The following is a 24,220-nucleotide window of genomic DNA, read 5'->3' as shown; positions in this document are numbered from 1 at the left end:
TGTCTCAATTTATTTTTCAAAGCTGGTATAAAATAAAAATCAACCAGAAGCTGGCCAATACCATGCACACAATCCAAATTATTAATATGGACACATAAACCCCCAGCAACAGTAATAGTAACATATTTGTTGAGTGCTCAGTACATGCTAGGCACTATTCTCAGTAACTTAATTGATTTTAATCCTCACACCAGGAATGTTAAGAAAATATTAACAAATTCAGAAATATACTAAGCAAGTTATATACCACATCCATGACTAGAATTTTAATTGGGAAATATTGGGAAATCTACTATAAAATATAATATAAATTGGTCAAATGATAAAATTCATTGACTGTAATTTCCTAAAACTCTAACAAGTCCTGGTAAAAAATCCTTATTGAAGCATGAAAACTAATTTGATGGTGAAATATTATTGTCATTCCTATTCAGAGAAAAACAGGAAAGAATATCCACCATCATCCACATTCTTAGACAGTTTGGGACATTTTAGCCAACACAAGAATGGGATTAAAGAACTAAATGGAATTAATATATAGGCAAAATGATCATTATACATAGATGCTGTGAAAGTGTGATCCTAAGAATAAACAGAAATAATTCATGACATCTGTCAGGGTTAGGTTACAAAATGACATAGCTACCATTGGTTAAGAATTTTTATGTGCCAAGAACTGTGCTGGGGGCATTATATAAATGGTTTCATTTAATTTTGACAGCAAACCCATAAGATGGACTTTAAACATAAACTTACAGAAATTAATAGTAGATGGAATTCAAACCCATGATCTATTTGACTCTTAAACTGATTCTCGTAATGTCTATGCCATATACCGCCACCCTCAGATGCTGCCTGCACAGACATATAAAAACCAAAAGTGTTTCTAGGCACTAGTAAAACTCTTAGAAAATGTGATGAGAGAATCATATTTACAAGAAAATGATAAAAAGTGAAATGCATGGCAAAAAACAAAAATGAAAAATAAAAAACTTATTACCAAGATGATGAGCAGTACACATTTTACTTGTAGACCTAAAGGAGAAAAATTCATATATGTTTGTATATGTATATGCAAAGACATACACACGAAATACTTATGTGCGTATGTGTGCATGCGTATTTATCATGGAATTGGGATGGTCTTTCTACATATGATACCTAAGGACAAATTAGAATATGATACTGTAACATGGTAACAGAGTGTTAAAAAGATTAATATGTAAAGTGTTTTTACAAGTAGAAAAAGTAAATAACTAATCCCCAATAGGAAAAAGTGCAGAAAGTATTAAGCAATTCATAAAAGAAAAAATTAAAATGATCAGTAAGTATAAGAAAAAGCCCTTCAATCTCACGGATGAATAATCAAATAGAAGTGACCACGTGCATTGCTGGAGGGAGTATGAGTTTGTACATTCTTCTGAGAAGTGTTCGACAGGTTGTGTGTTAGTCTTTAAATATAAATCATAGTTTTTGGTCCAGTAATTCTAATTCTTGGAATTTTCTAATTGAAATCATTAAAGCTATACACAGTGGATAATTATTGCTCTGATTCTTACAATAGTGAGAAATTAAGGATCACATTAAATGCCAAACATTAGGAAGCCATTTAAATAAATTATAGACCATGTCATGGAAAAATATGCAGGAATTTTAAATAATGTTATAAAAGAATAATTAATAACCTGGGGAAAAGTTTGATATATTGTTAAATGATAAAAAGTAGGTTATGTAACAGTGTGAATAGGATGTCTGAATAATTTTAAGTATGTGTGTGTGTTTAAATCTGGAAGGATATAAGCAAAAACGTTAACCCAGTTCATCTCTAAAATGGTGATGGTATGATGATTGTATTTTTACTTCCACATTTAAATTTGTTTATAATTCTTTTAAACAAAAGGTGTTGCTTTGATACTTAGAATAACAGCAACGAAAATTCATAAAACATATGTGCAAAAAGGAAGATTAAAAAGGAAGTACACCCTCCTGTGTTTCCCACTGCCTAATGGGAGTGCAGGTGGTTATTATTTTATTCTTTGCATCTTTTTTCTTTACTTTGATCATGCATTAATTTTGAAACTACAAAATTTAAATAACAGACTTTTAAAAAGTCAAGGAAGAGAGGAAGGAGAAAGGAGAAAGGAATCGACTCCAAAAACTCTAGCAGAGTAGAAATGCCGAGTGATGTCATTCATTCACTTCCTCCCTCACTCATTTAACAATTTGCTGATGCTAAGTGCTAAGCACCTACTATGTGCCAGGTGCTGCCTTCCACAATGAGAACACAGTGGCAAAACAAAGCAAGTACGAATCTTCATTCTGTGGCACTTTCAGTTTACTGTGGAGCCTGACATCAAATGAATGTACATGTAGCAAACTGTAATTGCAATTCAGAAAGTGTATTATGCGTAAGAACGGGGCTTTATGAGAATAAACTCACAGAAGGTTTGTAAATATACAAATGTAAATATTTGAGAGAATAAAAAAAAGTGATAATTAGGAGAATTAATATATGGTGAAGGTATATTTGGGAAAGAGAATGGGGAAGAAGCATGTAAGGGTAGTTTATTGTTTTCATAAAAAACTGGGATATGATTGATTGTTTAATATTTTTGATTATTTGAGAGAGAGCAGAGAATTCTAAGTTGTGTGCACTTAAGGCAGCAATAATAAAACAAGTGTAATCATCCTGACATTTTGAAATACCATTCTAATGCAAAGACATTAAACTACTATGAATCCCAAACTCAAAAATGTGAATTAACCAATGTCACATGTATCTATAACTAATTGTATGCATTATGTATCAATTCTCAGATAATATCAGAACCACTCTATTGCTGGTGGAAGACTTAATTAGAAGCTTTGTTTATGGCCATGAAACATACTCAAAAAGGGAACTTTTATTTTTCAGCATTAAATGAACCCACCATAGACTATGGCTTCCAGAGACTGCAGAAGGTCATCCCGAGGCATCCCGGGGATCCAGAGAGATTAGCTAAGGTAAAAAACACTTTGGAAATTGACAGGTGAAAACCTTATTATGGGATTTTTAGCAAACTTGGATGGAGCCAGCAAATTAAGTCCCTTTAAAATTACATTAGGCCCTGAAATTTGGCTAAGTTTTAGATACAAAATACATATAAAATATCTACTAACTGAGATATGCTGTGATTAATATCTGAGAGAATATGAAATCTGAAAATTTGGTCCTATAAAATAGATACATTACAAGTATCCAGCTTATAAAGCATTGCCAACTTTATGAAAATAACTAATTGCATACTGGCTTAAAAGTGTAAGTTCCCACTCCTTTGTATTTGAATATAATTTTATTCACCCATAATGGCAGGGACACATTAATCCACAGTCAGGTATTTATCGAGGGACTAGTCTGTTTATAATAGGTATTTAGTGAAGTGAAAAATGCCTCCATATAAAATTTCTATGAAATGTATCGCTTATAAGTGAACTTGCTTATGACGATTATATCATGAATCTAGCCTATTATTCTAGCTTTCTTTATTGAAAAATATATTAATTTTTTAGGTATTCAATTAATGAGATGTTATTAAATTTTAACATCTACATTTGCATTTTGAGTACACACATTACAATATGCCATGTTCTCTTTTCTGTACGGTGAGTAAAATTCAAGTACCACATTTGCTTCTACATCACACCTTTATTTTCCTCTTGGAAAAATCCCCAGCCCTACCATTAACTTAGATGATATCTGGAAAGTAGGTTAATAGCAATTTAAAAGGCTGTTAAAAACAGGAGGTGGAAAAGACAAAATGAGACGAAAGGGATTACTGATTACTAATTCTCTCTGGTTAAAGTGAACAGGGGAAATATTATTGAAAGAATTCATCTTTATTAGAATAAAATTTTGCAGAAGGCACTGCCAAGATAATTTCAGTATTATGAACAACTCTTTGGCAAGCAGCTAAACTTAGGTCAGTCAATCATTTTAAGAATTTTTGGTTAATTAGAGTACCAGATTTTTTAATGGAATGGCCTGAAAGTTTTTAATGGCACTTCCATGGCATTATTAATTTTAACCAACTCCACCTTCAATCTGGCCGTTTTTTGTTTTGGTGGCACAATCATGTATGGAGCCATTTTATCTCGATGAATTCCATGTAGATACATATTTATAGAGGGATTTTTATGTTTGGTTATACTCTGCCTGTCAAACCAAATATAGGACCTCTTAGCCAGTTATTTATATTTTAGGGAGGATGTCTGGACTTTTTATTTTTATACATCATTTTCCTTTGAGTTTGCCATTTGGGAGTTTTACCTTTGCTTATACCTTACCCTTTCTGCTCTTTTTTTTTTAGGAAATGCTATTGAAAAGAGCTGCAGATCTAGTGGAGGCCCTCTATGGCACCCCACACAATAACCAGGTTAGAGGCTCACATCTTACATTCTGTTGAGTCTGACTCTTCGTGCTGGATAAAAATGCTCACCTCAACCTGCCGTTTTGTAGGACATCATTCTGAAGCGAGCTGCAGACATTGCCGAAGCCCTGTACAGCGTCCCCAGGAATCCCAGCCAGATCCCAGCTCTCTCCAGCTCTCCGGCTCACAGTGGCATGATGGGCATCAATTCGTACGGCACCCAGCTTGGGGTCAGCATCTCAGAGTCAACACAGGGAAATAATCAAGGTACTACCTTTCTCAGAGTCAAAATTCAAAACATCTTATTCATTTAAAAAGTTGGTTCTGCTTGAGCAGAGGGCAGGTAAAGTTTGTTTCTTATACCATCAAAAAAGCATGTCCCCACATAAGCAGTGCAATCGTATATTGGATTATCTCAATATGATGGGTGGTGTTTTGTGAGATTTGGGGCTTTTTTTGGGGGTCCCAGGTAAAATCTCTTTAATTGCAAATATTTAAGGTTAAGATGAACTGTTATTTACTTAGAAGGGTTTTGACTTCCTGAAACTAGACTTACAGGTATAATTTGACTACAATGTGCCCTTCTGCTATTGTGATTATCAGCTTGAATAGTGGAAGCAAGCTGAGTCATTGCCATTGCCATTTGTAATGCATGACCCTTTTTTCCTAGTGCCCAGGAAAAGTGGTTCTGCTATCTAGTGACTTGTTTGTGTATGGTCTCATATACAAATGCAGAGCAACACACTTTCTAGTTAACTGTGCCTTTTACATGGAAGCATACTGCATAAGGATTTTTGTCACTGAGGTTGATTTTATTAAGGTGCTAAGTTGATCACAAATCATCTTTTTAAAAGGAATACTTTTCCTAATGTTGCCCCTAACCTTGGGATAGTTTTATTTCCAATTCCATTCATTCATTGGAAGAGAATTCCTCATTCTCATGCTCAGGGTAAGTTTTTCTTACAGAAGAGTGGGTATGGACATATGATTGCCTTTATTTTTCTTCCAAATTGAGGTCATTTCCTAAGTAGCTTCAGAGACTGTTATCCAAAGTGGGTTATTTCAGGATAGGTTAGGTGATGTCTCCATGCTGGGGTTTCAGAAGCCTGGGGAAGACTCATGGTCCCTTCCCCATCCCTCCCACAGACCAGATCTCCCTTTACTCAATTGCTTATGCTTCCAAATCTTTGGTCAAAGAATAGCACATTTAGATGAACTTAACAATTTTTAAATAAAGATATTCCCCACCCCTACTCAGGGCATGGTAACAACCTTGAACTAACATTTCCAAAGGTATGATCTGTGGAGTACGAGTGGCTCTTGAGATGTTTTTAGGGTGCCTTTAGCTCACCATTCCCAGAAAAGACACAGTGGTGTGCTAAATTTGGGAAACACTAGGTTGGCAAAGTTAAACTGTTTTTTTTTTTTTTATTCTCTAAGCCCATATGTTTGCCAATCTTCAAGGAATGGCTACAGTATACAACATCCGCCAAGCTTTACTTGACCATAGAATATTTTCCTCAGTGATACCCATAGGGCTCTCATGTGTTAGGAAGATTAGTCATCACTCCTTGGGGGTGAGCTGGAGATGTTGACCACAAATGGGAACAAAGAGGAAGGAGGGACTGTCAGGGACATGGCCTTTTGTAGGATGGGGAAGGGAGGTGGGGTATAAAGGCTGAAGAGAGGAAAATGCACTTTCTACCTCTGCATAGGGGTGGTTTGGGGATATTCTATAGTCTGGGAACCATGTGGGCCATGCTGCCATATTTGTTCTGTGTTGGATGTGTGTGCCAGTTCACCTATCTGGGCTTCTTCCTTGTTGTCCAGGGTACATCCGCAACACAAGCAGCATCTCTCCGCGGGGCTACTCTTCCAGCTCCACCCCCCAGCAGTCTAACTACAGCACCTCCAGTAACAGCATGAATGGCTACAGCAATGTCCCCATGGCTAACCTGGGCGTCCCAGGGTCACCAGGATTTCTAAACGGCTCCCCTACTGGCTCCCCTTATGGAAGTAAGTGCCCTTTCCATCTATGTGGCTGTCCTTGTGTCTCTGTCCCTAGGTTTTACTCTTCAGCCTTTTGAGGGAGAGTGACCTCCCTACACCTTACTGACTTGTAGAGGAGTAGCCCAATTTCCAAAGGAAATGTCCTTCCTGCCTTTTGTTCTTTTCTCTTAGCTAGACTTTGATGTACTTGGTTGCTCAAAGCCTTCTGAAGGAAAGAAAAGGAGTGAAACTATTTGCTTTTTACAAAGAAAGGGAGATGAGGCTTGGGTGGATGTGGAGTGAGGAACAAAGATTCCATTTCAGTTAGCATCGTGCACACTCTTCATTAGGTAATTTCAGATGTAATGTTTCCTTTAATCCTCTTAAGAATTTTGTCCTTATTGTGGGTGAGGAGGTTTAGGTGCACAGCAGTTAATTTATTTAAGATCACACTGCTAGGATAGAGCAGGGCCATCATTTGAATGCAGAATTTGTGGCTTGGTTATTTTGTGTGTCACATCATGCTCTCGTGTCACTTTTTTACATGGCCCTCCCCTCCTTGTATACTAAGAGATGGAATTTAGCTGCTCATGAGCCAGACCTCTTAATCCTAATCTGGGCTAGCTAGATCTCCTAGAGGGTTATGAAAACTCACTGTGGTTGCTTTGAGGGCTAAGAAGCCCGAGAGAGTATGTGTCTTCAAACCTACCTAGGGAATGAATACTTCAGGCCAGGGGAGAAGCCACAAAGTCACCATGGTGAGTCTGTGTGAATGAGTGGAATGTTCTTGAAATGCTGGCTATTGTTGCAAGACTCTAGAGCAGACCCTCTGTTCACCCAGAGTGGTTCCCCCATGCCAAAACCAAGGGCAAGTCAAGGCCAGCACATAGCCATTTCCACCGCATCTCAGGAAGTGACATGCCAAGGATCTGGAGGCTGCCTTTCTCAGCCTTGTTGATTCTCTGGGGACACACACCCATGAGTTATTTCTGGGTTATCTGTTCACATCATTACCCTCAAGAGTCTAATGAACGTGATAAGGACATAGTAGCCAAATAGCAGAGGTAGTAGAGGTTGGTTCTTCTACTACACCTAAAATCTTGTTGCTGCAAAGACATGAATTCTGTGTTGGGTCATGTCGGATAGCCCAGATCAATTAGATTAGAGTGGTCTAAAGAGTTTTGATCAGGAATGGATGCTGTATTTTGTCAAATGCTTTCTCTGCATCTAATGAGAGGATAGAGTGGTCTAGATGAACAAATTGTTGCTTTCTTGATTTATTTCTTTACTTATTTTTACCTTATCTTGTTCCAAAAATGTTTTGGGGGATATTAATAGTGTGATGAGTGTTATGAAAGTATAAAATAACAACTGTAAGACATTGAAATAAAAGAAAAAATATGGATAGGAAAATTAGATGAATCCAACGACTAGTCTGGATGCCATTTAGCATATTCAAGGCAGCCATTCACTTGGTTTAGAGGCTTACAAGATGGGAAAGCAAAGAGAGAAGCACAATTTGTTATAAGATTTTATATCCACACACTTTTTTTTAATAGTTCAGGAGAAATACGATTTTTGTGTTGCTGCAACCTTGGAGAGATTTCTCCCATGAATCATTGTGGAGAAGGTGCCATGTGTATAGAAGGGATCACATGTTCAACAAGTGACACAGGACAAGAGAGCCACTGTGTAAAGGATGGCACATAATGTGACAATAATAACCATAATTCACAATTGCTTTCCACCTTACAGCCTAAAAAGCATGTTCCCATACAGAGTCCATTCGGATCCTTACAACAACTTTATGCCACGTCTATAATCATAATTATTGATGTCATTTTTCCTTACAAAATATGAAGGGTTAGTATGATTTATTCAAGGATTCATAGCCAATAAATAATAAAAATAGGACTAGAAATATGTCATCAGATTCAGAATACCATGTTCTAAAATTATTCAATAATGTAAGAAATATTTCATGTATTTATAATATATGATTAGGCTGAACACGAAGGAATTACTGTTTTAGTTTCCCAAAAATGGTAATTTCACATGTTCAACAGACATTTATGAATAAAAATCTGTGTATGAAGCCGAACCATATGAATTGTCATCTTTGTAGATCAAAAACCGTCAATATAATAATATAGTGTATAGTGTGGTGATGAGAGAAAGAGAGAGAGAGAGCAAAAGAAAGACAGGGAGGGGAAGGTGAGTAGGGTTGAGAGAGAGAGAGACGAGAGAGAGAGAGAGGAGGGGATGAACAGATAAATGAATATGCCTACTGGGTAATTGCTTGATATTTCTTATTAGATAATTCATTTGGTGGGGAGGGACCCTTCTTACTCCAGCAAGTGATGTTTTTCTTCTACTATCCTTTCTTGATCATGCAGTCCCGCTGCCACAGAGAAATGATAGCACCCACAGCTTCAAATCACCCATTAAAACCAGACAGCAGGGGCTCCCAGGTGGCGCAGTTGGTTCAGCGGTTGCCTTTGGCTTAAGTCATGATCCCAGGGTCCTGGGATTAGGCTCCCTGCTCAGTGGGGAGCCTGCTTCTCCCTCTCCTCCCTGCTTGTGCTCTCCCTGTCACTATCTCTCTCTCTCAAATAAATAAATAAAATAAAATAAATAAAACCAGACAGCATATGCAGAATAGAAAGAGGCACACTACCCAATGGGAGGGGTGAGCACAGCAGAATACTTGCCCCTGCTCCTGCTGGGTCTGTGTGATCTCTGGCACCTTTATTTTCTGCAGGAGGGTCTGAAGCAGTCACAAACTGGGAATGGATTCCAAACAGTGCCTTCATTACAATAAAATTCCCTACTACAAAAATTCTGAATACCCCATGGAGTTCATTACAATAGCATCTGACCTGTATTTCTAGCCAGCTAAGTCTTAACTTCCCTGGGAAATAAAAAAGACAGCCCAGGGGAAACCATTTTGTCAGCCCTGTTGCTTGTGTCTCAAAACACCAGTGTATGATTTCTCATTTTCTTTTTTAAACTAGTCTGATGGCGGCCCGGCCATGCCATGGAGCAATCACTTGCCAGAGTCATTCAGAAGAAATAAAGCCAAGCCTCTCGGTCAAGTTGATTTGCATTATGGCCAATGCAGAGTATCAGAAACCTGCATCTTTACTGCTTTTGCTCTTACACTACTTCAAAAAATGGCCAAACAGATGTTTTTTCGATTTCACATACAAACTTCACTTCCTGGCGGTAGCAGTGTGTGCCAAAGTTCCAGCTCAGTGCAAGTTTTTATGGCTGAATTCTAAACCCCTGACAATAGGGGGTTATAACGAAATGCTGACAGACCCCTTAGCGCCAACAAATGCAATGGCTCGATGCAAAGGAGGATATGGTGCCCTGGGAGCTCCAGCTGGGACTGTGTGAGCCAGTCAATCCTTATAAGAAGAAAGGTGGTTTTTCCTTAACCCCCCATGTTCGTAGAGATTTGGGGGCCAGACGTACTTGCCTTTACTTTGGCCTCTATCCAAAGAGAGAGAGGGAGGAAGAGAGAGAGAGAGAGGGAGAGAGATGTCCAGAGAAATCCTCAATTGCAAGTGTATGTGATCGGTGTTCCTAAAATGGTGCACTCTGGTGTCCCCAAAGCAGAATCACCCCCCAAGCAATTCCAAAGTTTGGGACGGAATCTATGCCGAAATCCAACCTGTGTTCAGGGATTCCTACTTCATTTACATCGTCTTAGACTATGCCCTGGGGCTCCATATTTTCATGTTTTCAAAAATAAATATCAAGACATTTTCTATTGTAGAGTATTAAACGATTATTATAGAAAATTTAGAACATATGGAAATAGTCTCAAAAAAGAAAGTGCGCTCCCGCCATAAAAAACAACCTTGTTAGCATCTTGACATATTTCTATTGTCTTTTTCTCCAGGAAAGAAAAAAAAAATCCCATTACAATAGTAACATTCTCATTATACACAATTTAAAAAGCATGTGTACGTAGACAAGAAAAGAAAAATGACGCGCTTTATTTCTGTGCAGGCATGACCATTGTTAACTTTTAAAGTACGGCCTTCCAGCCATTGACAGATGCATTTTGGAAATTGCAGTGTCTGCTCTGATGCACAACTAATGGGATTCTGCCCCGAGATCAACGAAAGAGGGAGTAGAAGAAAAGTGGCAGAAATATCCAAGGCACAGATATGAAGCTAGGCTCCCCAGAATCTGTCAGTGATGCACACCTGGGTCCTAAGAATGGAGAACAGATATGAGGAGCGATGTTTGCTTTGTGAAGTTCGCCACAGTCAATAAACTTCTCCCAGGAATCTGGAGATTTATTAGTCTCTTTGCTTTTTTCTTTTCTTTTCTTTTCTTTTCTTTTCTTTCTTTTCTTTCTTTTTCTTTCTTTTTTTTTTTTTTTTTTTTTTTTTTTTTGTAGCAGAAAGGTCAACAGGCAATCTTGTTTGCAGCTAGTAAAGCCTTAAATCGAAGAAGAGGGCAGCTCTGGGTGGTTTAGCACCACCTTGGGCCCAGGGCGTGATCCTGGAGACCCGGGATCAAGTCCCACGTCGGGCTCCCTGCATGGAGCCTGCTTCTCCCTCTGCCTGTGTCTCTGCCCCTCCCTGTGTGTCTCTCATGAATAAATAAAATCTTATAAATAAATAAATAAATAAATAAATAAAAATAAATAAATAAATAATAAATAAATAAATTGAAGAAGAACATTAACACCCCCGGAAGGCTAGTATGCCTATTGCTAATGGTTCCATTCTTCTTTTACCCCGCAAAGATGGAGATTTTTCCATTTGTTTATTTTAACAGCGTTTACTGGTTTCTGCTACATTAAAACTAATGCATGGTCATTGCAGACAACTTTGAAAATATGGACAAGTGAAAGGAATATATTGAAGAACATTCTTAAACCATTGGCCAGAGATAACATTGTTAAAAGTTTGGATGTATATTGCATCCTTCTAAACTTTTGCTTTGTATGCTTTCCTAAAAAAATAAAATTGGGCTTGATTTATATGTTATGACATCATTTGCATTATTCATCATCCGAGGAGGCACATCTTTCTGAGTCGTCAAGTGTTCTTCTCCAACATTAGCTTTAATATTTGCATAGCATTCTATTTTATAGCCTGAATATACTTTACCCTGCTGCTTGCTCGGTCATTTCTGTTATTTTCTAATTTTCCACAATTATAAAAATGTCCTTGAATCTTTTTTTTTTTTTTTTGCAAATTTATGATTGTCTCCTTGGGATTAATTTCTCAAAATTAAATTACTGGGTTAAAAAAATGCACATTTTAAAATACTTTGATTTTAAGCACACATTGCCAAAGTCCCTCCAGAGAGATGAATGTTCCCCTTAGAAAAGGATGAGTATCTATTTCCCTGCCCTGTTCATTTCTTCTTAATCTTTGTCAATTTGGTAAAGTGGAAAGTATCCTCTCATTAGTGTTTTAATTTGCATTTGATTACTAAGCAGTTTGAGCGTTTTTAGTTCTGTAAAAGTCTTTTGGTCATTTTTGTTCCTGTCTCCTTTTCTGAATTTGCTTTTCCTATCCTTGGCCCACTTTTCTCATTGGGATGTTTTTCTTTTCTCTAATTAATTTATAAAAGCCTATTCGCTATTGAGGATATGAACATATCTAAATAATTATCAGGAAGGTTTTCCCTAACTGTCATTCGCCTTTTCTCTGTGTGTTACAGAAGTTTTTTTTTTTTTTTTTTGCTTTTTTTTTTTGTCAGTGTGGCCGATCGATCTTGTGATGTTCTGCTTAGGCTTTGAGGTTGAAAGGATTATGTAAATTATATAACCTTCCTAATTTTTCTACTAGCGCCTTTATAATTTTGTTTTAGCAAATAACTCATTAATCCACTTACATTTACTTTAGTGTTTAACATGAGGAAGCGCTTTAAGTTTCCGTCTCCAGGGGACTTGTGTATTGTTCCCATGCATTTGCGTCCCATTAATTTGAAATGTCGCCTTTATTAAGTTTCAATTCTCATATATATCCAGGTCTCTTTCTGGCCTCTATTTTCTCCAAGGATTTGTCTGCTTAGTTCTATGCTAGTATAACACTGACTTCATTGATGTAGATTTTTCATTAAGTTTTAATATCTATTAAGATAAATGCCTTAGTACTTTTGAAGTATTAACAAAACTTTCTGACTCCTGCAGTGTTGTGGCTTTTTAAATAGATAAGCATAGAAATTGTGTTGACATACACAATTTAAAATTCATTTTGGGACTTTGATTACAGTTGCATTAAATTTTAAATTAACTTGGATGTTAGTTTAGCATTTTATAAAAATTTTGTAAAAACTATTTTAAATGGGCATGTTATAGCTCTGTGCTTATTCAACTCTGCAACAATTGTTTTATGTTACCTAGTAAAGTTTGATGTGACTTCCACTGAGAGGCAGCCACATTTGACCAAATGAATCCTTTTTAGGTTGAGATCTATTATTTAGAAAAGGAACATTTGTAAAAGTGAGTCCTCTGCTGAATACAAACAGAATCAAGTGTGTATAGTAGGCCTAATTCATCTTATAAAAACCCTTCTCTATCATGGTGTAGAAGGGGAGGTGGTGCTATTGCAGACAAGGTGCCTGCATGGCTCACATAGTTTGGCAGAGATTGGACCATGATCGGAATCAGGGCCTCCTGAGTCTCAGCTTTTCTCTGGCCTCTAATTCTGTGCCTTACATAAAGGCGAAAGGTCCTCAACCCCATTTTGACGATGCAAAAGCCAATGCTAGAAGAGAAGATTTTGCTTGACAGTATGAATGTAATCTACTCCCAATATTTGACCCTGTATTCTATTCTATAATTATAGTGACTTAGCCCAATTTTTTCTTCATTTTCATCTTCGAGTATTATTTTAGATTCTTCCAAGACTTCCTCTTCTTTTCTATTTTTTTTAAAATTCATGTTTCTTGAGGAAAGACAGAGATGTACCTAGATGCTTCCTTCTGCATAGGTCTTTAAATCAGGACTACCTAAGGATGAGCAGTTTTTAGATAAAGCTCTGCTTTTGAAGTCTTTGGTTTATAGTTTGGCTGTAAAAGACATCATATTGGAGATATGTTGTATGATTGCTTTGTATATGCAATTGTGTGACCATAACTCAAAGTGTATCTTTATAGTGAGATGGGAGAAATGGGGATGGAGTCTTACACAGGTCATCAGGACAGTTGACCTTCAATTCACCTTGTACTTGGTCTTTGAATCATAAGTCACACTCATGTCCTCACATTCAAAATTTACTTTGTGGAGTAGCTGGGTCACTGAAGATGTGAAGCAGAAGTTGGCAGTCCCTGCCTTGACCATTAGGTTCCAGTAATTCTTTTACAAGTCATGTGACAGTTCAGAATTCTGAAGACTGTGCTAAAACGAGTTCCTGGAACTTGACCTTATTCTACAAGATGCTGTATCTGACAATTTTACCCTTGTGAACTCTAGTTTACCCCTTTACTTGAGCTTGTTGAACACAGAAGATAAAATTATCTTCTTATATGATGTAACTTGGTAGAGTATCTGACATTAAGAGGTGTAGGGCATTTCATTGGGGTAATTGCCTTTATTTTTCTTGGAAATTACAACACTTAGCTTTTGGCTTCCTTTAAGTAATTTTATTGTTAATATTGGTGTTTTTTCTGCAACATTACATCAGAGGGGCCTGACTTGCAGCTTCATTTCCCAGGAGCTCTGAAAGGAGAGGGAGAGAGAGAGGGAGGTAATCTCCTAGATGTTAATAAACGTTTACATTTAATGAGGAAGTGGCCCATAGAGATGGCACTCTCAGAAATGTTAACCCATAGATCAAACCTCTGGAGCCCTGAGAATTACAGGGAAGTATAGAGCTCCCAGGCAGGACTTCTTTTTAGGGTGAAAAAGAGCTTTCCATTCTTGAATAGATTTGATGATTTTTCCGATGTTAGTCGAAATGTTCTCTTGTTAAGCTTCTACTCATGAACAAAGACATATCATAGTATCACCTCCTGCTGCTGCCTTCCTGACCCCCCCTGGCAAAAGAGCACTCTGCCTGCTGAGTCTCCTTAGCACTGTGTACCTTCCTCCAGTAGGGTTGTTACCCTATTCATTGTTTCATTTGTATGTTCCTCCCACTGGGCTGGGCAGGGGTGTTGTCACATTCAACTTTTTTCAATCCGTAGAATCTGGGACAATGCCTGGAGTGAATGACTGGATAATTTCTCAATGAATGTGTATAGGTTGTATGTCCTGAAGAAAGAACTTAACTCCTAGGTTTGTCCTTTCCTAAGAGGATTGTGCCTTTTGCTTTCCAGTCATGTCATCAAGTCCCACTGTTGGATCTTCTAGCACGTCCTCCATCCTCCCATTTTCCTCTTCAGTTTTTCCTGCTGTCAAACAGAAGAGTGCCTTTGCCCCTGTCATCAGGCCACAAGGCTCGCCTTCACCCGCCTGCTCCAGTGGCAATGGAAATGGATTCAGAGGTAAGCAAAGGTACCACTTTGGTACCACCATGATAAATGGGCCACAGGGCCAGGAAAAGTAAAAGCAAACAGCGCAGCATCATTCCTTATCTCTAACCATTTACCTGCAAAGAGATGCTTTGGTGTTTCATGGGATACAGATGACTTATATAACTGGGCTAATACTCTACCCACGAACAAGCTGGGGGAAAACAGAGAAGTTGGACAGCTCTTCAAGTTCACAGAATTAACTATGGTAGAGCCATATATATACCCTGTAGGAGTGTCTGGACTTCCCAGACCTTTTCTTTCCACAAGGCCATGCCACTGTTTCCCAGAAGGTGCCTGGTCACATCAGACACCACAAGGTGATTGCTGCTTACCTAATGGGCTTGCTTGCCCATCTGTAGTGCATACCTATTCCCATGGCATAAATGGACAGGATCCATCAGGAGCAACCAGCACATTGTGAGAATTCTGGTTACATGCCAGTCAGATTGATAGCAGGTGTCTGAACAGGAGGTGGAGCAGGGAAGAAAGAAAAAAAGATATACCCTGTCTAAGAAAAAAATTAATATCACCCATCAAGCCCATTTTTGAGCAATGTCTGAAAAGTATAGCATGACATAACATAATGTGATGAGTACATGAGAATCTAATCATCTCACTGAATGGGAGGCAGCTGATGGCAAAAGAACAAATTGGAACCTGCTGAACACTATGGATCCTGATGACCCACATTATTTTTAGGCTCTTCTCTGAGTCTTGACATGAAAACATTCATGACAAGCAAGTGTTGGATAAAACCAAGAAGGGCAGAGATTTGGTTAACCCCTCATGGATCAAAGCCTCTGAGGTCAGCAGAGCCTTGGAAGAACTGTGCCATCCCTGTGATGGCATCTGCCTAATAGCTTTATATTGTGCATAGATTCCTGATCCTCTGAGGATCCTCTGTGAGGGTTCATCAGCCAGTTGTGGCCCAGCAGAGCTCTGGGAGGCACAGCAGGTTCCTGTCCTACTCTACCGTAAGAGACAGTGGTGTCTCTTCAAAGTCAAGTGACTTGACAGAGAAAGTGTGAAATGGGAACTGAAAACCCAGCACTTGGAAGAGTCCCTGAAAATTCTTTTACTTCCATCTAGACAAAGCAGCTGGATAACATGCCACCCAATGTGTGAGTAGTTGGAAACATCTGTGTATCTGAGGGGGAGAAGTATATATAGGGATATATATTTCATTTTCATCTAGATGTCCGGTCCATAGAAAAACAGGATCATCCTATAACTCAGTGTCACCACCTGCCCCATCTCTCCTTAAGGACCAGTGTGGTTTCCATCGCATCCTTGGGGGATACACTCAGAACTTCTTCATTTCCAGACTGGGAAATGTATACAATTATCGAATATCTGCTGCATCTTTGCCTTCTACACACCCACTTCAGGGATGATGTCTCCCCTTTCTAAGTTCTGTGGTTTTAGTCATATCACTTAACCATGTGGGGGCCCCACAGTTCTCGTTGGGGAGATGCAGAGTGGAGGCCCCATGAAAGAGGGAGTGCAGGTGCAAGAGGAAGTCGGGAGGGATACAGCCCCTTCCTCATTCCAGACAACCCATGCCAACATTTTCAGCTTCACTTTGAGGAGAAAAAAATATAGCTTGATTTCCACTTCCACCCCTCCTCCATCTTCTCTCTCTTACATGCACTCAGTTGGGGCAGTTGAGGTTGTCTCAAATCTTCTGGTCTGTACTGTCCAGAGAGATTCATGTGTGGGCCCTGCCTGGCTTTGGCCCTTGAGCATGCCAGGATGCATTTTTCCACTGGCTCCCATGGCCTGGAATCCCCACCCTGCTTGTTGCTGCATTCCCAAGTCTCGTTGTGGTATCACCCACTGAGGGTTGGGTTGGCCCCAAGAGATGGAAGAGTCAGTGTGGTCATAGTGAGGTTTCTCTGTGGGGGAAGCAGTAGCCAAAATAGCCATAAGACCCTCTCTAGGGTCCTCAGCCATGTGAACTCCTGGTCAGTGCAGGTCAGAATAATTAGACTGAGGAAGTGGCTGAGCCACATGTTCCATGTCTGGGAGTGACGATGTCATCAATTACACGTAGGCTCTGGGATAGAATCTCATTTCTGTAGGATCACTGAGAAGTCCTGAGCCGCTTTTGGATCCTACAATTCCCTCTGGATTTCTCTGGTGATTTGAACCTTAAGAAGAAGAAGGAAGGCAGGGGGAGGAGGAGGAGGGAAAGAGCAGTGCCTAAATTAGGAGTGCAGGCTCCCATTTGTCCTCCTTTTGTATCAGGTGGCTAGAAGCTCCAGGTCCAATGCTACAAGGCATCCCACTGATGCATAGAAGGAGAAAACAAGCTGACATCAAATACTCTGGCCATAGTCACTGAGTGAAGGAATCCTGGGATTGCAGAGGTGATCAGCAGGAAGCTCCATGTCTGTAGAGACGGACAGTGTAAAAGTGTGGTCTGAGGCGCTTGGGTGATCACAGGCTGTTGGAGAGGTTCTGCTCTTGACTTGCATGGTGAGATGGTCTCAATTATCTGAAGGAGTGACATGCATCCAATCGACTCTGAGCCTTGCTGCTTTTGAGCACCACATGCAAGACACTGAACCAAGTGCTTTACATGAATTACCTTGCCCAAGCCTCACATGTGAGGGAAAGGTGAAGGTCATACCATTATCACCCTTTAAAAAAAAAAAAAGATTTTATTTATTTATTCATGAGAGACACACAGAGAGCGGCAGAGACATAGGCAGAGGGAGAAGCAGGCTCCCTGTGGGGAGCCCGATATGGGACTCGATCCCAGGACCTGGGATCACAACCTGAGCCAAAGGCAGATGCTCAAACACTGAGCCCCCCAGGTGTCCCCCATTATCACTATTTTTTAGTTAAGTGGTTTCCCCAAAGCAACACAGTAAGCTGACCTCAGACATTTTGACTCCAGACCCTATGCTGTGACAACCCAGTGTGTCTCCAGGGACAAGAATAGTGCAATTCCTCTCCTCACCCTTCCCCCATACCTGCTTTCCACCTGGACCGAAGGTGGATTATAGTTTTCCCATGAAATGCCAAAGGTAGAAAGAAATTGGATAAAGTGCAGTTAAGCATGCTCCCCTCCTCTTACAAACATGCTTACTTCTTCTCTAATTAATTTCTGTTTTCTGTCTGTTGGCTGTGGTTTCGACAAGGAAAATGTCAGGGTCACCGTGGAGCAGAGATCCAGCCCACCTAGTGCCCGATGTGACATCTGCCGTTCTTCCAGCACGCGCTGGATCTTCTTCTTTGAGTGGCTCTGCCTTTTTTAATAAGCTCTGTAGGGTAACTCTCTGAGGACGCAGAAAAAAGAAGGGGCTGATGAGTTTTAAGTGTAATAGACAAGTTAAAGTTGAAAACGTGAGCCAGAATCCTACTGCCAGAGAGCTCTGTGCAGTGTCCCACCTTCTACCTCATTTATCAGGCATTTGCAGTGATGAGTATAGATTGTCGAGATAATATTATGCACTATGTGCCTGATTCATTTTCCAGCTCCCTCCAGGAAAAGAAATAAAATAAAATAAAATAAAAACCCTCCTACACTCTGGGATAATTACCAGGGTTGCTATGTCTCCAAATCATCAGGGAGTGTCCAGAATTGAACTGCCTTTATTGAAAAGTTACATCGATTCAATATATAGTAATACAGGCAAAAATAATTAAGGCTTTGCTAGCTGTGTAAGACCTTAATCCAGATCTCACAAACATTCAATAAAGGCTGTATGGGCAGGGAAATAGACGGCTGACAATTTTGCCTAAGAAGAGTAGCTGGATAGAGAAAGAAGGGGCAGAGGGAGGAGAGACAGGAGGAAGAAGACTGGGGGAGGAGAGAGAGGTGGTGTTGGGGAGAAGCAGGAAGAATTTTGGTCATTTGCTTATCAGCTTAGGAAGCACCACTCAGCAAAATGCTTCTATGATCGTTGATAAGCTTTAGATGAGACAGAGACAATAAAACTCAAAGGATCAAATACAAGATGTGGTTTGAAGTTTTGAGGCAAGGAGACTACTCTGCTGATACCCAAGAATGTGAAAATTCTATGGGTTCATCACCTGAAAGCCAAGGTCAGAGGAGTGCAGTTGGCTGTGTGATTTTTCCACATTGTGCTAATGCTGCTTTGTCTCCCATATCAAGGGGAAGCCTTGGACCCAATGCCCCCCACAGGTATCATCTGTGTCCTCTTCGCTAGGTGGAGGAGACGTTGGGTACTACTCGGGGATGGAGGGGATGAAGAGTAGAGACTGGGTGATTTCCAAATTAGGAACCAAATTAAGTCTTCTATTCCAGTGGATCAGCACTCATTAGTGAACAAGCATCACATATCAGCATGAACACCAAAGGAAGATGAGCTAGTTAGGGGGAAAAATAGTTCATCACTTTCAGCTAGAATGGAGAGAAACTTGGGATGGTGAGAAAGCCTTATTTGGTATAAATTGATGCCTGGAAAGTTACTCCATAGGCTCGGCACCTGGAGTTTCCTTTCCTGTTTCAACTTAGTGATTTGAAACCATATAATCTAGAGATTATCATAGTCTAATGATGAAAAAGAAATATATCACAAATACCTTAAAATCTAGCTTATGTGTTGATGTCCATCATGCCAAGTACACAAGCCATTAATATAAAACAAGATAAAACATACGTCTTGGCCTCCCAACAAAACTTCAACAAGCCTAGTTTATGTTCCAGTGATTCGGTGATTCAGTGATTCAGTGTCTCTGACAGGCTGTGTGCTAGAGAAATGGGTTTCTACAACCACTGAGTGCATCATCTCCCTGGATTGTACCCTGTCGATCCCAGTGCCTGACCTCTCTCTGGGTTGTAGGCTTCAGCGTAAACATCTCTGAGTCTCATTCCTGTGCCACTCTTTCCTTGCAGCCATGACCGGACTTGTCGTGCCCCCAATGTAAAGAAGAAGAAGAACTGCTTCCTTATAGCACAAAACTACTTAACTCTGATGGACCAATCCTGAAGAAAGCACTATGAGCTCTTTGGGGAGAGTTGTGCCCCAGAATGAACATGACGGACAGATTTGGGTATGCACGGAGCTGCATCGGACCTGATCTCACGTTTCTCGCATAGCTCTCATGGTGGCTACACAAACTGACCCTCTTGGGGACAAGGACAAAATATGTCATTGACGTAGTCAGTGCTAAGAGCAGAAATGCAATTCTTTGTTATGAACATTATGAGAACCACCTTCCTATGTTTGTAAAATATTTAAGAAAAAAATTGGCAAACAATTCATGCTTAATATTTTGGATACTATTTGTTTTTCTTTGTAGGAAAAAAAAAGTTGAAAGTTTCTATTTTCTATGAAGCCTTTCAGATACCAATTTAGTTTATGCAGAAAAAAAATTGAACAAAACAGGGTACCAGCATGGAAGACTTTCTTAAACGAAACCTGAATTGAATGATGAAATGTTGTTGTATGTGTGTTTGCTTATAGTTTAATCTCTTTAAAAAACAAAAACAAAAAAAACAAAAAAAGGGAAAAATTTTAAAATGTTTTACAATTATTTAAATAAATAAACGTGTAACTTATTGTAAGTAGAGGTAGAAATTAAGACCTTTTTTGGAAGAGAGAGGAATTTCTCTTCCTGATGTAAAATGAAAATGATGCAAACAAGTAGTAACAAGTTTAAAAGGTGTGTGATTATTACTGCAGTTACTTACTAGACTTTTATCCCCCATCCTGCATCCCCCTCTTTTTCCATCATTTTATTGACCCATGGGCAAGAACGTGTACCTTATATAGATTCCTACAGAACAGTCTGATGCAGAAACAAAGATTCAGTCCATGCGCATACACAAATACTCAAACTCATCAGTTCATTCCCAGCTCCGTCCACTTTCTAAATAGTCTACGTGTCCCTTTTGGTATTCACTTTGTGAATTTTTAACAAATTTATGTTAGCTTTCAACCTTCTCCTCTGAACGGTGCAGAGAATTCCCATGTTTTAGTGCATCCCAGGCTTTGTGTCCCGAGGAAAGACATGTCTCATCTAAAAGAAGAGCCAAAGCCATGTGACTTTCCCACCCAAGAGGCCCCTTTGGAATTCCCCCCCAACAGAGCCACATGTCCCCTCTTCTTTGGTTGCCTAGTCAAGCCCAGAGGTGTAAGCCCCAGAGAACTTCGGAGACAGGATTTAAAGAAGATGATCCTGTTTCTTAGACTCTTAAGTGTGAATTTTAGAATGTCCACGTCCTTTCTTCTCTCTGCAGATTTCCTTTCATGGCATTCAACTCTCTTGAAAAAGTATGTATCTTACTCGACACAGTTTCCAGGCAAGAATGGCATGGTGTGTGGAAGAGGAATGTTAAAAGCCCTTAATCCCTCTCCTGATATTCAAAAAGATGGAAATGGAGATTCTTAGCAGGGTTAGAGATTAGGGGTGTCTGTGTTCGAGCAGCACAGTGACCCAGGGCTGCAATGGGCTCTGGGAGTTTTGGGGACTAGCTCTTAGGCAGAGAAACATTGCAGGAGCTGCTAACAGTGGCTGAGTCTTGAAAGTCTGTGTGATGCTGGAGATGTATCCAGATTTATTTGTATTTCCAATAAGGATGTCATTTTTTTGTATTTGGATGTCCAGTAAAGGTTCTCCTTGTTGATTCATTGGCACCATAGCACAGTCCATATGTAGATTTCGGTTTGAGGTTCTAACATTAGAAATTGTTGCAGCTCTCATGGAAAAACATCTTTGGTGCATCTGAGCCAATTTTAGATGACTTCACAAATCCGGCCCCCCTTCTGTTTGTCCCATTGATACCTGCCTACAGCTAGTCATCCAGTTCCCAATGGTCTTATTTGCTTTCAACTATTCTGGAATTACTCGATATGCCCCAAATATTATTCCTATGCACATGAGAATCCAAGGTTTTGGAAACTGGGCATGCTTATAATTACTGCTGACAGTCCTTCATGGTCAGGGTTTATAGAACCAAAACACAGGAAACACATGAGAAAAAGGTCCCCCACGAAAAATCTGATCGAAGGGGAGGAGTGTGTGGAATACAAACATTACCCTCCAAAAGTGAAGGCGGAACAAAACTGAGCATGTTTAGACCTGGATTCGAGCCAATCCAACATAAGGAAATGTTTTTTTTTTAAGTAGCATTGCTTTTAGAATCTGTGAATTTTGCTCTTGCATGAAGATGAGTGCAGTACTGTCTTCAAACTGATTGTAGAATTTGTTGGTAGCTTTCCACCGAAAAATGTGTGTAACTAAATACCAGACATCCTTGACCATTCAGCTAGAACCTTGGCAGCAACCGATCTATTTAATTGTACAAATGTGTGTAAGGATTATTTTTAGTGTACTAATAAATTAAGAACAAAGCTACTCTGTCCTCTTCAGTCTTGCTGGTGAATCATTCTGGTCCCAGGTTATTTTTCGTGCCACTTGGAATACGAGTATTTCTATAGGTAACTACAGATTCTATCCTATCTTTGTAAGAGGAGCTGTGTAAGATTTTCCATTTAAAGGGACAATTTACTTCATTATTTATCTCATTTTTTGTTATAGCATCATATTTTTTCCCAGTTTTTCTTTGCACATTTCAATATGCATGGTTTAAAAACCATTATCTTCTCTACCTTTTGTACAGTAGGGTCTCATTTTCAAACTGTATAGTTTCATTTTATCGTTTTGCTTTGTCAGTTATATACAGTATAAAGTTGCTATGCACAGAGCTTTTTGTAAAGACAGCTTTTTTGTTTACTGTTTTTAATGGTCTTACTTATTAAAGAATATCTTGTTTGTAAAATGAATATGTCTACTTCAGTTTTAAACTTTAAATTATCCTAACGAAAAATAAAATTTTTGTACTGTAAAAATGATTGGAACTTTGCCTTTTTTTTTTCCTGGAGTGAAAAAAATTAGTTTGGGATTTGCTCTTAAGTTTGGGGATTCTCTCATAACTGTTAGTCCCTGAGCTCTGATTGAGGAAATCTTACTACAGCTTTTGCTTACATGGAAAGTGTTCTGAGGTACTCACTTGGAGGAGAGAATATGTATGACTTTGGGTCATTTTTCCATATATATTTATCTATATATCCATCTGGTCAAATTCCTTCATAAAGAGATCCTACTTCCTAGGTCGGTCTTTGGTCTTATAGAATTCTTAAGGTAGGTGAGTAGTCTACTTAGGTTTGAAATTGTATGTTGAATAAATGTTATAATTGATCCATCAGACAGTAAAGAATTGGAGGATGGACACAAAGACTTGAGGCCAATCTTAGATTACAGGAAGAGAGCAAAATGCCAACCCTTGGAAGGAAATAATCCATAGCAGGGAATAGCTTATACAGGAAGATAGAAGGGCTGCAGGAGCTCGGAAAAGATGGCAATCACAGAGGGTTGGAGTGGTCAGAGAAGTTTCCAAGAGGGAGGCAGGGCTGGTAGGCCTTCCAAGAATGGTAGGAATTTTGTGGCAGAGGGTGGTGGTGAGCACTGCAAATGGGAAGACCATCATGAACCAAGACCTGGAAAGGGAAATTCACAAAGCACATTTAGATTAACGTGATTCTAAATGTCATTTTCAAGGAGACCATTGACAAACATATGCATGGTGGAATTATTTCTCTCTACCAGGGTATAGTTATCCTCAAACCACATAGATTACATCCCTTGCATGAGTAGATGAGATGCTCTTTCTAAGCAGTAATCTGAGAAAGCTCCCACTGCAGTGTTACTTTTCTCTGTGAAAACTAGCTCTGCCTGGACCATGCTCATCCTTGGTCCTCTCATAGGGAGGAGCTTGCTCTTTGCGGTCTTTGTCTTCTCATCCTTCAGCACTGGGTTCAATTATCCTCTACTTGGGGAGGGCTTGGCTGACCTCTGACCATTGCAAATTTCCCACTTATTCTCTTTAATCAAACTCTGCTTGTGTCTTCATGACAATTTGTATTCATTTGTTGTGTACTTTAGAGTGAAGGCTTACAAGCACTGGGGCCTTATTGCTCTCGATATTTCCTGTGGAGCACCAAGTTTAGTGCCAGAGGTACCGAACAGATAGATACCTGTTAGATTAGTGAATGAGTACACTGAATTCTGAGCCCCAGAGACAGCCTCTGCCTTGTCGTGTGGGAGAGGTAGCCGATCTGTCACAAATGAGAGGAAATAACTTCACTTGGGGAGTCCATTCCTTAGGGACTATCTTGTCAGTCAACTAATCAAAAAAAGTGATGAAGTGTGTCTATAATGTAAAGTGGCTGGTTGCTTAATAAACAGAGAGATCTCAAAATGAGAGGAAATGAGGAAGAAGCTTCTGGCTGGTAGCCTGTGGGGGCAGTTGTTTTGCCCCTTGGCCCTGGAACTTAGCTCATGTGGCTTTTTGTGATGCT

General features: G+C 39.5%; 1 protein-coding gene across 2 annotated transcripts in view; it reads left to right on the top strand.

Annotated features, from left to right (window-relative positions):
* The window catches only part of EBF2 (EBF transcription factor 2), a 191,789-nt gene extending 169,187 nt beyond the window's left edge, over positions 1-22,602 (top strand). For both annotated transcript variants that reach the window (XM_055300713.1, XM_055300712.1), the window contains 6 exons: positions 2,915-3,003; positions 4,347-4,412; positions 4,496-4,673; positions 6,237-6,422; positions 14,688-14,855; positions 19,753-22,602. In XM_055300713.1, the coding sequence (XP_055156688.1) occupies positions 2,915-3,003; positions 4,347-4,412; positions 4,496-4,673; positions 6,237-6,422; positions 14,688-14,855; positions 19,753-19,784 (719 nt within the window). In that variant the 3' untranslated portion in view covers positions 19,785-22,602. The remainder of the gene's footprint in view (positions 1-2,914; positions 3,004-4,346; positions 4,413-4,495; positions 4,674-6,236; positions 6,423-14,687; positions 14,856-19,752) is intronic.
* Positions 22,603-24,220: the final 1,618 nt, after the last annotated feature.

This window comes from Nyctereutes procyonoides, unplaced genomic scaffold (genome assembly GCF_905146905.1).
Source record: "Nyctereutes procyonoides isolate TBG_1078 unplaced genomic scaffold, NYPRO_anot_genome, whole genome shotgun sequence".
Lineage (NCBI taxonomy): Eukaryota > Metazoa > Chordata > Mammalia > Carnivora > Canidae > Nyctereutes > Nyctereutes procyonoides.
This window is presented reverse-complemented; position numbering and strand designations above follow the sequence as displayed.